The following is a 14,061-nucleotide window of genomic DNA, read 5'->3' as shown; positions in this document are numbered from 1 at the left end:
TAATGACGATGCCACAACAGCTAGAGCAGCATGACCATTAACCTATGTTGCAATGGCTGGTGGGATCATGTGGATGGCGTTGAGAGCCTACTGAATGGAACTTCCAGATGAAATGACGAAAAGATACTACCAAAGAATTAACAGCTGTCAGATAGTGACCTGAGATCTGAAAAGGATTCCAATGTCACCCTTGCTGTTAATGGCACCATGTGAACTTGCTCCAGGACTGGGTTACTGCCTCGTAGCAACACCTGGTATCTACAGATCAAAACTCTCCTGGACTTAATTAGCCACCTTACCACGCTCAGAGATCAACCTTACTACATTATGTGTCTTCAACCTAACCCAACCAACTCACGCAACATCAGCTAATGGCCACAGCTGTTTCGCAGTGGCAGTCGGATGGGGTTGGGACAGGTGGCAAATATGGTAGAAAGTGGTTTCAACTTTACCAGTAAACTGTGACAAGGTTCACACAAAGAACACAATGGAAACATTCACTTTGGGCACAACTTCAGTAAACCAACAGCTCGCCAAGAAAACAAGCTCTCTCTCTCTATTTCACTCTTCGTCTTCAAATCTAGGCTCAGCTTCAAATACCGTGCGAGGAAGAAACGGCAGAATCTTTGTTCCCCAGCTAATGCTTCTTGTTCTGGCTTACTTGAAGAGCATTGATCACACTGTTGATATTTTCTTCAGGTACCTGGAAACAAGCAGATGACATAATTAACAAAAAAAAATCAACAGAATGAAAACTTACCCAATCAAGTGTTCGTTTTAAAATCTAACCTATTAACAGTAGTTTAATTTATGAGAGCTACCTTGTTAACCCAGGCTCCACTAGATCAAGAATGCATTAAGTATTGGAAGCAGCACCCAAGTTATTTGAAGTGCACCAGTAACACTAGATTACAGAAAGCAAAAAAAAACAAGTAACAAAATAGGTTGATGTTCACTGGACTGTAATAGATTCAGAGAAATTTGATCATAATTCATAAGATACTGAAGAGAACTAGAAAGGTGAATAGAAGAGGATTACCTTTGTTGGTTGCAAGGGCATAATCTAAGATTTGGACATTTCAGGGATCATGTTTGGGAAACACTTCTGTATCTAGAATTTTGCAATTCCTTGCTGAGAGAGGCAATTGATATAAGGTTAACTAATTTAAAATGTGAGATTAATTGTTTGTCAACCAGAATATTACAGTTTGAGGTATTTGGATGCCAGTCATAGGTCAGCCAATTTCTAAAGAGGGGAGCAGATTCATAAGGCTGAATTGTTTATTCTGTAGGACTTGGGTGTAGAATTATTACTTTTCTTGTGGTTTAACTTTCATGTGCTTGTTTGTATTTTCATATAATCAGCTATATGCATGTAATAGTTCAGAGAATTTTCCAGTGATTATGATACAGTTGCTTCTCTATCTTTTGAAGAACTTTTTAGTGTTCAGTAGCAGGTGTCACCCCACATGAATAGGTTAATTGTTATCGATGGAATTCTGTTATCTCTAGTTTGAATATGAGAAGACCACAACTACTTTTCAATCTGCTTTTTTTCTCCTTTGTTCTCCTGATGTTTCTTCTTCTTTGCTCTTCAATCAGTCAATAAATAGATCGTACGCAAAAGGTGGCACGACTCATCCTTGACTTCCGAAGAACTTTGCATTGCGAAAGTATCGGCACCCAACAATTCCTATGTGCAGATACTGTGCAGGAATGGATGCTTTGCTCAAGATTGACCGGGTCAGCCGCGAACTGGGTCTTGCTGATGTCACCGCCGCATGAGCTCGGAGCGGGTTGAAGTGGGAGAGGTTTCCACAGACCACCGGAACACCAAGCTCATCCTGAGGCTCCAGACAAGCAACCACCAATCTTGAGCAAGAGGCCACGTGACTATCAACTGGAAGCCCCCCGTCCCTCGCACTTGAATAAGAGAAACATGTTCCGAACTCCACCTGGTTCTCCATTTTGGCTCAGTGAATGCTAAACAGCTGCACTAATTCTGATCAACCTTTCTTCTTTTTGACTGTGCGGCCAATTAATTGTTGCGCCAACTGGTTGAGTGAATTTGCCATCGACTGGGAACCAAACTGAGGCTTTTCTGGATAGTTCAGGCCTTAGCTTTAGCATTATGCCAATGAGGGAATCAACTACTACCCAAATTTGACCTGAGGACAATCCACTCTGATATCAAATACCTTTAGGTTTACTAATTTATCTAAGCAGAAATTCACCATCAGCATTTGTCCATAATTTTTGGTGGAGCCCAAGGATGAGTGAGAAGGGCTTAAGAGAAAGTCACCATCCACTGTTTCTGCCATTGGCTTGCTGCCAGAAATTTCCGCCTTAACCGAGGCGAGTGGACCTTGCGTATTTTCAGCGTCAGGAACCCTGGCGCTCATTTCAGATGCTGGGATCAGGGTTGAGACTGAGCCAGTTAAAATGATACAAGTCCTCCTACAATGAGTGGGCACTGTACAGGGAATGACATCATCCCGTGCTTCCTGACCCCGGAAGCACATCAGGCTTTCCAGGGTTTTCACTCAGGAATACACCCTTTTAAAAGGGACAACAAAAAAGAATCCAGTTTAAAGTGCTGAAAGAAACAGTTCTGTGTAACTCAAATTTCAAGGCAGCAGTCCTTATTTTGTGAGGCGAAGTGATCAGTGAGACCATTCACTTGGGGCACTGCTTCCAGCAAGAGCTGTGACAACACTGTCTATATATGTCCTCACTGCCTCAGGTTAAGGTGGGAACAACTGAATTGAATTGAACTTCAGCTTATTGTTATTCAGAAACCACAACTGCAATGCAGTTAAAAAATGAAACAACGTTCTGCCAGAATGATATCACAAAAGCACACGACAAAACAGACTACACCAGAAAATGCATGCTTATTCAGTTTAATCACTGCCTGCAGGTGTGAGTGCTGACAGTGACCTAACTGTGGTACCACCACACATTATCCAAAAGTCCTCTTGAGGCAGTGGTGCTTGGTGGGGTATCCAGCCAGCTTCATGAGTTCGGTCTCTGTATGACTCAGTGCCTTCCAAAGGAGAAAACATGACAGGGAAGAAATATAATAATGACAATATATATTGTTTATACAGGAACGATCAATTCTTCCTTATGGAGATGATGCGTTAGATTATTCACATATTTCACTCAAAAATAATAAGCCTGTTAAGATTGATGGTACTGAAGCTTTATTAAGGGAGTGTTTTTCTATATTTAATTATTCAGTTTTCTTTTAACACTGATTACTTACGTTGGGAAAAGGTTGCTGGATAAATAAAGCCAAAAATAAGACCAAGACCCGTGGCCAGGAATGACGACTCAGCTCTCTTTAAAAAAAGAATCGAGCTTACACAACTGGAAAACTTTGGTAACTAGAGTCAGCAGAGCAAATGGGCTTTTAATGGAGAAACTCTACAGGGACACCACACGCAGGGGTGCAGAGTGGAACAGAGCAGGATGTGGATGGCGGACGATTTCTTGCACTGTTTGCAGTGGTCACAGTTCAACAGGTCTGCACTCAAAAAAGGGGGAAGGGCAAAAAAAGCGAACACAGCAAGAATGATAACAAAAAATGTACAAAGTCTGTTCCTTCATCGTTACACTTTCTCAGGCTAAAACAATTAGCAATAATCAATCTGCTGATAAATCATTCTCGGCACCCAGGGCAGTGAAGCAGACAGTGTGCGTGCAAATAGAAAGAAAAACATTTTATGCTAATGAAATGGCCATGGTTTTAGGAGATTGACCTCGATCAGTAACTTCAGCTTCACACGGATCACATTTTAACAAGCAAGTTCGTGAGAGTCTCACTGGGCCCACGCTATGACACAGAGAAATAAATAGTTTTAATAAGCAACAGTAATGCAAGGTGACAGGCTTATTTCTCTTTCAGAAAATAACACTGTGATCTGTGCTTTTATAGCCAGCCTGCTTCAAAACTTACCAGGGCATGATCGAACTTAAAGGTACTGATGTAGTATGCAGGGATATCAGCTGCAGCCAGGGGCTCTGCAATCTGAGCCACGATTCCACATTCATCTGATGGGAGAAGTTTAAATCTGTTTAACATCCTGCTGTAAACATAACCCTTCACTGTCATCCCTTCAAATAACAACTGGCCCTTTTCGATTAGTACACAGTGACAGCGTCATGAAAGGAGATTCGCTTTGGGTGGACTGGACATTATAAAAGCTCTGGGATTGGCTAGAGCTTTCATGTCTTGCCCATTCTCACTGTTGCTCACCATCCCCACACCTCCCACCTGATCAGCTTTCCTTTTCCAGTGAAGCAAAAACAGAGAATGCTGTGGACACTCAGCAGGTCTGTGGAGAGAGAAACATAGTTAACGTTTCAGGCCAAAGACTCCATTAGGCCTTCAGATATAGGCGCAGAGTTAGGCCATTTGGTCCAACAAGACTGCTCTGCCATTTCATCATGACTGATCCACTTCCCTCTCAGCCTCAATCTCCCACTTTCTTCATGTTTCCTTTCATGCCCTGAATAATCATGAATCTGCCAACCTCTGCCTTAAACATATCCAATGACATGGCCTCCACATGGCAGTGAATTCCACAGATTCACCACTCTCTGGCTAAAGAAATTCCTCCTCACCTTCATTCTAAATGGACATCCCTCTATTCTGTGGCTGTGTCTTCTGGTCTTAGACTCCCCCACCACAGGAAACATCCTCCTCACACCTTCTCGATCAAGGCTTTTCAACATTCAGTAGGTTACAATGAGATCCCCCAACTCTACCTTCTCAAAGTTAATGTTAAGATAGTTTCTATTTCCACAGATGCTGCCCGACCTGTGAGTGCTTTCAGCATTTCCTGTTTTTGTCTTAGATTTCCATCATCTGCAGTTTTAGAATTTGCATGTACTGAGTCAGCATTATGGGTAAAGCATTACCCTCTCTATTCTCCACTCCCCATGTGTAAACCTGGATCGCTACAGTCAGCAGGTTCATCTGTACAGGATGTATGAACCCAGGTAGCTCATGAAGAAAATTGAAACAGCATAGATGAGAAAAACAGAGAACAATGCTTTAAGCTGTAAAACACATGCACACATATGTGCTAAATAAATAACCAGAAATTGAACAGGATAGTTCAATTCAAGAAGGAATAGAATATGGCAGAAGACTGCTTTTCATGGATTAATCACTATATGAACATACAATCAATCTTTGTATATAAGCCAATTTTACAGCCACACTCAAAACAGTTACTTGTACATTGTGTTTTATAGGATTGCTTTTATATCAGTGTTTTTTTTTTGTTTTTTCTCATGTTCTTTTTGCTGTTTCTATTTTTTATTCTGCATCAGATCCGGCGTAACATTTCATTTCTCCTTTACTCTCGTGCACTGAAGTTTGACAATAAACGAAGTAAAATCTTGAAGATATGATCCCTGAGAAGCTTAAGATCTAGAGTGCAACAGAACACAGAAGGTCTTATTTAAAGATAAGTGCTTCGAATTATGAGAGAAAAACGGGAACAAAGAGACAGATGGAACTCCTTGTCTCAAAGAACATTTGATGGAATATGCCAGCCAAGAAGGCAGAAATGGGAGAGCTACTCATGTTTAAACTGTGCCCGAATGTTTATATATGACAGGATTGCTCCTATCTGCAGTGTCTAAGATACAAGATGTGTATTCTGAGAAATTTTCTGCATCAACTTCTCTGAATGAAATGCAGTGATAGCCATTTCTGATTTTTTTCTCTTCTCTCTTCAATTCTCTTACAATCTCAGTCACCCACTGGCCCAATCTCCGCGTCAGAGTGCACTGGATAAAGTAGTGATAAGCACGGAGATTCTGCAGACACTTCAAATCCAGAGTGACAAACGCTAAATGCTGGAGGAATGCGGCAGGTCAGGCGGCAGCTACCGAAGCGACATTTGGGGCGTGAGTCCTGATGAAGACCACCGGATGAAGTAATTCCCTTTTGAAGGACTTCAAGGCAACTTGGAGTATACTAGCCAAGCAGCACTCACTCTGGGCCCTTCTGGGATAACACAGACTTACCAGGGCGGTGCCAGACCAGGTCACCTGCTAGATAAATAAACTGCCCACCTTTGCTCATTCCAGGCCCTTCAAGGGCACCATCCCCATCAATACCTCATCTATCCCTCATCCAATCCCCATCCCAATCCACTACCTCTACCTCTCCTACTCCTACGGTCCTCTGATGTGCTGTCATTCTGATCTCCACACTCTCTTTCCCACACTTCATGTCAACAACTGGAAATGAAGTTCACCAAGCCACCCCGTTTCTAACATACCAAACAAGGCATGTAGGCATGTCTTAGCCCAGATAACAGAATAGCAAGAAGCAAATGAGACATATAAGTGTTATGGAATTGACTTTATTACAATGAACTTAATTCAATTTCGTTAGACCTGCAAACTTCTGTTCTTTCACCATTTATTTCAGAATGGCACTGTCTTATTTAACAACTCGTCCCTCTTTCACAATCATACCTTTCTATCCCAAGCTAGAATTTAGAATTAAGAACGGGGGAGCCTGCTTTAAACAACTTTGTTCTTGAGCTGAGATTAGGAAAAAAAACTAAAATCCGACGAAGGGTAGCCCCCTCTTCGAAGTGGTAGTTTCTCTTTCCACCGTTGCTTCTAAGTCGGTGAGTACCTCCAACACTTCCACTTGTGTTTCAGATTTCCAGCATCTGAATTATTCATGATTTTCATCTAAAATTGTGAATATCATATTCTGATTCAGAGCCAGGTTGCAGTCTCTTCAGAAAGATATATCTTCCTTAAACTTTGTATTTAGTAACCTCTCTCCTTGGTTTATGGTATGTTTACAAGATGTTAAACAAAGCCAAAATTGACTGATTCATGTAGCTTTTCCATTCATAATACAAACTTGCTCAACTTGACGCCCTGGGAGCAACAACATTTAAGATTTACAGAGAAACATTTTTGTCATTGCCCCAAGATTCCAGAAAACTAAAATCAACTCCTTGGAAAACTTTGTTCAGCATGGCAGAAGAATGAAATCAAAAAGTGATATGAAAAAAAATAAACTATAAAAAACCCCACACATAACAAGATTTGTACCATGACCCTTCCAACTCTGCATTAACGGAATCATGACAAACTTGACACATTCTTCAGGATGAATTGTACTTTCAAATAATTCTGCAGATCTGTGTCATGAGTTTATATCTTCTTTTTATCAATTAAAAATATTTGGATTGAAAAGTGCTGAAAGACTTTAAAACAATTATGTGAATAGTTCAGTACAGAGATGGAACAGAAGGCAGGTTCTGATCTAAACCAGAAGACATATGACTCACAAAATAACAAAGATCGATTAAGCAAAGAACCTTGGACCCAAGTTTAAAATTGCTTCTAGTAAAATAGCCTCATATCCTCAAATAACAAGTAATTTAAGGATCTTGGTATATGACCTTCTCTAAAAACAAAATCTGTAAGAAAAGAGATTCTATCAATCCTGGGAAAAGAACACTGGCCATTGTCCTGTTTTTTAGGGCAGCAAAATGCTCGTCCTTATCACAGAATGAAAATATCCCATATTAAGGATTTCTGTTTAATTTTCGGGAAGATGTCTGAAGTGAACATAGAACATAGAATAGTACAGCACATTACAGGCCCCTCAGCCCACAATGTTGTGCCGACCCTCAAACCCTGCCTCCCATATAACTCCCCACCTTAAATTCCTCCATATACCTGTCTAGTGAACAGAACATCTTGGTCACAAGCTGACCAAGTAACTTGGGATGGGTATTTGTAGCTCAAAGTCAGCTGTTTATTAAAACGGTAAGTTTGAATGTGTTTGAGTTCACCCCTTCCAACTCTCTGGGTTCTCCCTTTTATGCATTCTTCTTTCTCCCGCTCAAGAATTTAGGTGACAGGGTGAGATAGTTCTACAGACCACTACTTTCCAAATCTTTCTGCAGCCAACCACAGGATGCCAGTTAACACATCGCTCTAAGAGGGCATGGGACATAATTCATGGCATTCAGTGTCCAAGAGATGGGTTCCTCACCATGCAGATGAAGGAAGACTCCTCATCAATTAGTAACTCTAATTAATCAAATATAGACTACCAGTATCATTAGGGGGGGACAGGCTTCCCTGGAATTGGACTGGGTCATTCGCTTCTTATTGGGTATGATGCAGAACCTGGTGAAAGGCCCTCTGTGAAATGCTAAATCTCTTTTCCTTTTTCTCCTTGCAGATGCTGGCTGACCTGCCAAGTACTTTGCAGAACTTTCTGTCATCATCGCTTGACAGGCAGTTTCCATCTCATGTTAAGACGATGGGAGTGAGGTGTATCACAAGTTGTTCAAGATTTTAAAAACCTGCTCTGTTTTACCAATCACCGTGCCTGCAATAAATTCAGATGAGCAAGAAGAAATCTCTGAAGGAACTTTTAGATCAGTTACGTACCGAATCCTAGAGGCTGGCCACCTATTCGAACCATCTTCCAAAGTTCACCAGACGCACTTGTGAACAGTAGATTGTTTGGAAACCTTAAACATTGGTGAGATTGGGAAATAAATCAGCTTTAGTTGAAATTATTGTAAGTTAATTTTCAATAGTGAATTCTAAATAAAAATATTTTCAGGTTTCTAAGTAATAGTATCTTTAATAATAGTATAGTTTTTTTTTATCTTGGTACATACAACAAAAATAAACCAATAGCAGTACCAATATTAAAAAGGCAGAGATTATATACAAAATCTTTGGAAATAATTAATATAACAGGATGCTTTAGTGGTTGCCCTGGTTCCCTGATGTGCTGGGTGTGTGCTTCATTCTGCTGGAGGTGTAGGATGTGCCATTTGGAAGGTGAATGTTCCTGGTGTCAGGAGCAGAGAGACAACAGCATGATTCACATTCACGTGGACGTCAGCAACACAGGGAGTGTCTTCTAGTTGGCTGGGTTTGTGTGTCTGAGTATATCAGTATCAACTGCATAGTGGTCGGGAAATTGGAACTATGAGTGGGATCTCAGGTTGGTCAGAGAGTGACCATTTGATTCAGCCCTTGGGAGCTTGGAGTAGATCTTTTCTCCACCCATCCCACGTTACAAAGATATATTTTGGACTCCATAAAATATTCCTCACTCTACAGCCCAGAGAAACTCATGCTAGCCAACACCCTGCAGTCAGCTGAATCTTAAACCTTCACTTATTAAGTGAGGCAATCAATACCAGGAAGGATCAAGTGCTCAGGTAAGTGGGCTGAGCAGACAGTGACTCATTATTCTCCTAGCTGCTGATAGTTCTTCCCTCTCTAGTTCTTGGAACAGCTGCTCAGTGGTAGGCCAACTTTAGAGGAAGTTGTCTTCTCTTGCAACTACACTGGAGGGGAATGGTTCTTGGGAACTTCCAGGGCAATATTTAATACCTAAGGCCATTCCCCAATGAGAAAAGATGGTATCATTTTTAATTCCTTACAGAAATGCTTCCGAAAACTGCCCTGGTTGCACACTGATCGTATGCGGCACAGTAAGTTTTTTTGGAGTTCGCTTACCTCTGTTGTGTCTGTACGTCCATTACTAGCGAGATATAGCGTTCGATGAGGGAAAAGGAGAAGAACCGAATGTGACCACTCTCCTCACTGCCTATCGCAGAATCTTTTACACTATGACCACAGGGAACACAGATTGAGATGTAACGGATCTGCTCTTGTTACTGTATTCTAACACACTTATATTCATCCACAAATGTTTTCACTGAATCACAATTTACATGGAGGTAGCAGAGAATATTTCATTTGTAGTGATTTATTTTTCCAGGAAATAGGTTCAACAGTTATGAATCAAAACTGATTTTAAGTTCCAAGTTCAAAGTCCATTTATTATCTAAGTATGTATAGATTATACAACCTTGAGTTTCATCTCCTTACAGGCAGCCACGAAACAAAGAAAACCAAATTAACCCATAAAAACCATCGAACACCCATTGTGCAGAGAGAGAGAGAGAGAGAGAGAGAGAGAGAGAGAAAAGCAAATCGTGCAAAGCAAAAACCGCAAGCAAATAGCATTCGGAGCTGAAGTCCGCAAAGAGAATCCCGAAGTTTAGCGTGTTTCAGTGCAGAGCCATGTCGCGGAGCACTAATCTGAATCGGCCCGTCTGTTGCCTCGGGCCCCGACACCGTGACCTTTCCAATCTCAGTATTTCACGGTCAAAAAGGAATCGTGATTTGGTTGTCCTTTAAACTAATTCCATTTGCTCTTTTTAAAAAAAATAGACTCTGTGACGAAGATAAATTGTTGTGATCTTTTTAACTTACCCATTAGAATAAAACATGACATCCATGAGAAGCGTGGCTACAGTTGGTAACGTATCGGGGTCCAAGCTGGTGACACAGAACTTGTTACTGGGACTGGACAGTGGATGAATAACTGGCCTCTGAACTGTGTGACAGATTACAAAAACAGTGTGTCTGAAAGCCCTTCAGTAATGGTGATTACTGCCTGCTCAGTGTGGTCCTGCTGGTACACGGGAACATATTACAGCCACTCCTAACGACATTTCATTTCGTGATCCCCATATTTAACAAGCAACACTCAAAGAATGTCACAGTCACTTTCACATTTAGTGACTGCCGGAGAGGTTCAGAAGAGGTTCTCTCTCCCTAACCACATCATACGTCCACTATCACTGCAGAAATTTAACCAGCCACTAGTCAGCGGTGGGAAGATTTGGGGAGTGGCAGTGAGCAAGATGTCTTAATTGACAAGTCTTCCTTCCGGGAAGATTTTATTACTGAGATAGAATTTGCAGAACCTGAAATGAGTTATGGCTGGGATCATCACACGCTGTGCTGATAGTTGTAAACATAATCCCAGGACTGTTAAGGCACAGCAGGAGAACGTTCAGCCCAATGAATTCTTGCTAGCCTGTAACTTCCATTGCCATGTGCTTTTCCTATTACCTTGCAAATTACTCTCTGCAATCACGTCTGTCTAGTTTCCTTAAGAAAGCCCTGACTGAAATTTTTTACTACCCTTACCATTAACCACTTCCAAATCATCGCAGTTGCATAAGGAAATTTCTTCCTGCATTCACCCCATCTCTTTGCCCATTGTTTTGAATCTGAGTACTACTGATTATTCTGTGAATGGGGAAAAAAAGCTCCATTCAGTCATCCTATTAAACATGTCTTGATTTTGCAGCCCTCTGTTAAATCTATTTTCCCAGTTGTTTGCTCCAAGGGAAACAACCCCAGCTTCTCCAGTCTAACCTTGCCCCGCAATCCCCCATCTCCGCAGCGATTCTAGCAAATCATTTCTGGACATCCTCCCTGAGATGAGACGACCATGCACGATCTTACCAGTAACTTATTCAGATTCAACATTAATGTCCTTGCTTTTGTCTCCATTGTTTAATGAAGCCCCAATGCACTGGCATTACTGCACACATTATCAAAGTGTCTCACCACATTCAAAGGCTCATGTACATTAGGGAGGATTCCTCATTCTTTCACACATTTGGGACAAGCCTGTTGTAAAGCTCAACTTTTTCGGGTGAGCACACCACAGTGGTACACGACGTAATGAGTGTCATCACTCGTCAGCTGACCCCATCACACTGCCAGTTTGTTACTGTTATTGCAAACGACACGTTTCACTAACACAAGAGATTTTGCAGAGTAAAACATGCAAAATGCTGGAGGAACTCAGCAGGTCAGGCAGCATCTATGGAGAGATAGAAAGAGTCAATGCTTCCGGCAGAGACCCTTCATCAGGATCGGTAAGGAAGGTGGAAGAAGCCAAACAAGAAGGTGGAAGAAGGGGAAGGTGATAGGTGAAGCCAGATGAAGACGATGATAGGTGGAGGGGGGAGGGGATGAAGCGAGAAGCTGGGAGGTGATAGGCTAAAGGGCTGAAGAGAATGGAATCTGATAGAAGAGTAGACCACAGGAGAGACGGAAGGAGGAGGGACACCAGAGGGAGGTGATAGGCAGGTGAGGAGAAGAAAAGGGGCAAGAGGGAAACCAGAATAGGGAATGGAAAAGTAGAAAGAGAAATTACTAGTAGTTCATTCTGTCAGGTTGAAGGCTACCTAGATGAGATATGATCACTGGGAAAGGCTCTCTGATGCCTCCTCCATATTGGTAAGAACCGACAAAGATTGGGGGACCGCTTTGTTGAGCATATTCTCTCCGTCTGATTGGGGAAGATTTTCTGGTGGCCAACCATTTTAATTCCACGCCCCCATTCCCACTCCAACACGTCGGTCCGTGTCGCAATGAGGCCACTCCTAGGTTGGAGGAGCAACGCCTTGTATTTTGTGCCAGCTTCTCCCTTCATTTCCCCTCCCCCCACCCACCTACCTTACGCATCACCTATCACTTACACTTCTTCCCCTCCCCCACCTTCTTACCCCCCTTCCCTTCCAGTCCTGGTGAAGGGTCTCGGCTCAAAACATCGACTCTATGGATGCTGCCTGACCCACCGACCAGCATTTTGTGTGTTAGGACACATTTCACTGTATGTTTTAATATAATATAATTTAATTTTAATTAAATTAATAGTTTAAATTTAATTTAATATAATCTGGACCTGACTGTGATCAACCCAATGTCTTGCAGAGCTCCATCTGATCCAGCACACACGTTGCCTACAGAGACACTTATTTCTGCACCTCCGTGGGAGCTTCAAACTGTACGTCTAGACTCCACCGTTCTCCTCTGCGGCAGAATGCCTCCCAACCTAGGATATCAGTCCTCTTTTGCTGGACCCCGTGACAAATCTGGCGATAGAATGAGAGGTCGTCTACACCTGGAGCTGAGCTCCAGCCTGCCAGTGGGAGGTTGACCACAAAGAGAACTTCACTCACAAAACTGCAACCTCACAACTACAGTTCAGTGTTGAACTAATAAAACATCTCCACTCTTGATTTGCATTTTTTTTTTCACTGAGGATAATGTCTCCCTGTTTCATCACTGACACAGTAATTGATTCCTTCACAGTCCTTGGTCAGGATAATTGTGGCCAGTATGTGCAAGTCCCAATAGTACAGTGTGCGTTAACTCACCTAGTTTTGGCTTCACAAATCCATTGGTGATTCCTAAGTGGTCAGCAGCAACTGTCTCCCCATTTACGACCCTGAGGATGGTAAATTCTGCTGAGAGAGTGTGCATAACTAGGGGCAGATCTCTTTCCCGTACCTAAGAGTGAAAGAAATAAAAAATATCAAACCTCTTCTGATGCCTTGAATGGGAATGGGGTCAAACACAGACACAGCTCTAGGAATTCTCAGTGACACTGGAGATATTGAAAGGCCACAGGGTTAGAGCGTATTCTGGAGTTATGGTACATAGCAAATACTAATTCCAACAGTAGCCAGTCTTCAGACCTGAACAAGGATTGTAGATTGAATTTAAAACGCAGCTCTGAACAATGGTCTTCCTGGGGCTGCAGATTGGGGTTGATTGCAAACCAGGAAACTCATTCACCTGAGATATCTGCATAGGTATGAAGGCAGCTAAAGAGAGACAATGCTGATTAACATTCAATCTAGGGTGTGGGTGCAAAGAATTAGATGTTTGAAAATGATGTGCGACTTAAATGAAGCACTGTCGACCCAAAGTATTGAAGTAAACGATGTTGTTGTAACCATTAAAACTGTTCCGAGTTACCACTGATCTTCCAATTCATTTGTCTTGTTGGGCTTGTGCTTCTTTGATAATGTGTAAGAACTGCAAAACGCATTGTATTAGGACACTCTAAATGTTTCAACAAACACATACCAATCCTCACAGAGGGATCAGAAGTGGAGAGAGTGAGCAGTTTTAAGTGCCGTCTTATCAAGATCTTTGAGGATCTAACCTGTTCCCAACATATTGGTACAGCTTAAAAGAAGGCAAGACGGTGGCTATACTTCATTAGGAGTTTGAAGAGGTTTGGTATATCAACAAATATTTGGTATATCACTCAAAAACTTCTATAGATGTACTGTGGGGGGGGGGCATTCTGACAGGTTGCATCACTGTCTGGCATTGGGGGACCACTGCACAGGACTGGAAGAAGCTGGAGAGGGT

At 42.0% G+C, this 14,061-nt stretch overlaps 1 protein-coding gene across 1 annotated transcript in view; it reads right to left on the bottom strand.

The window, feature by feature from the left end:
• The window catches only part of LOC132395957 (cytosolic arginine sensor for mTORC1 subunit 2), a 187,261-nt gene that overhangs the window by 19,814 nt on the left and 153,386 nt on the right, over positions 1–14,061 (bottom strand). Inside the window, exons 4-9 of the mRNA XM_059973194.1 lie at positions 13,056–13,188; positions 10,306–10,429; positions 9,544–9,654; positions 8,455–8,537; positions 3,962–4,056; positions 601–703 (exon numbers count right to left, since the gene is read on the bottom strand). Of these exons, the coding sequence (XP_059829177.1) occupies positions 638–703; positions 3,962–4,056; positions 8,455–8,537; positions 9,544–9,654; positions 10,306–10,429; positions 13,056–13,188 (612 nt within the window). The 3' untranslated portion in view covers positions 601–637. The remainder of the gene's footprint in view (positions 1–600; positions 704–3,961; positions 4,057–8,454; positions 8,538–9,543; positions 9,655–10,305; positions 10,430–13,055; positions 13,189–14,061) is intronic.

The sequence above is a fragment of the Hypanus sabinus genome, chromosome 6, assembly GCF_030144855.1.
Source record: "Hypanus sabinus isolate sHypSab1 chromosome 6, sHypSab1.hap1, whole genome shotgun sequence".
Taxonomy (NCBI): domain Eukaryota; kingdom Metazoa; phylum Chordata; class Chondrichthyes; order Myliobatiformes; family Dasyatidae; genus Hypanus; species Hypanus sabinus.
Note: the sequence above shows the minus strand (reverse complement) of the source record. Positions and strands in the feature narration are given on the sequence as shown.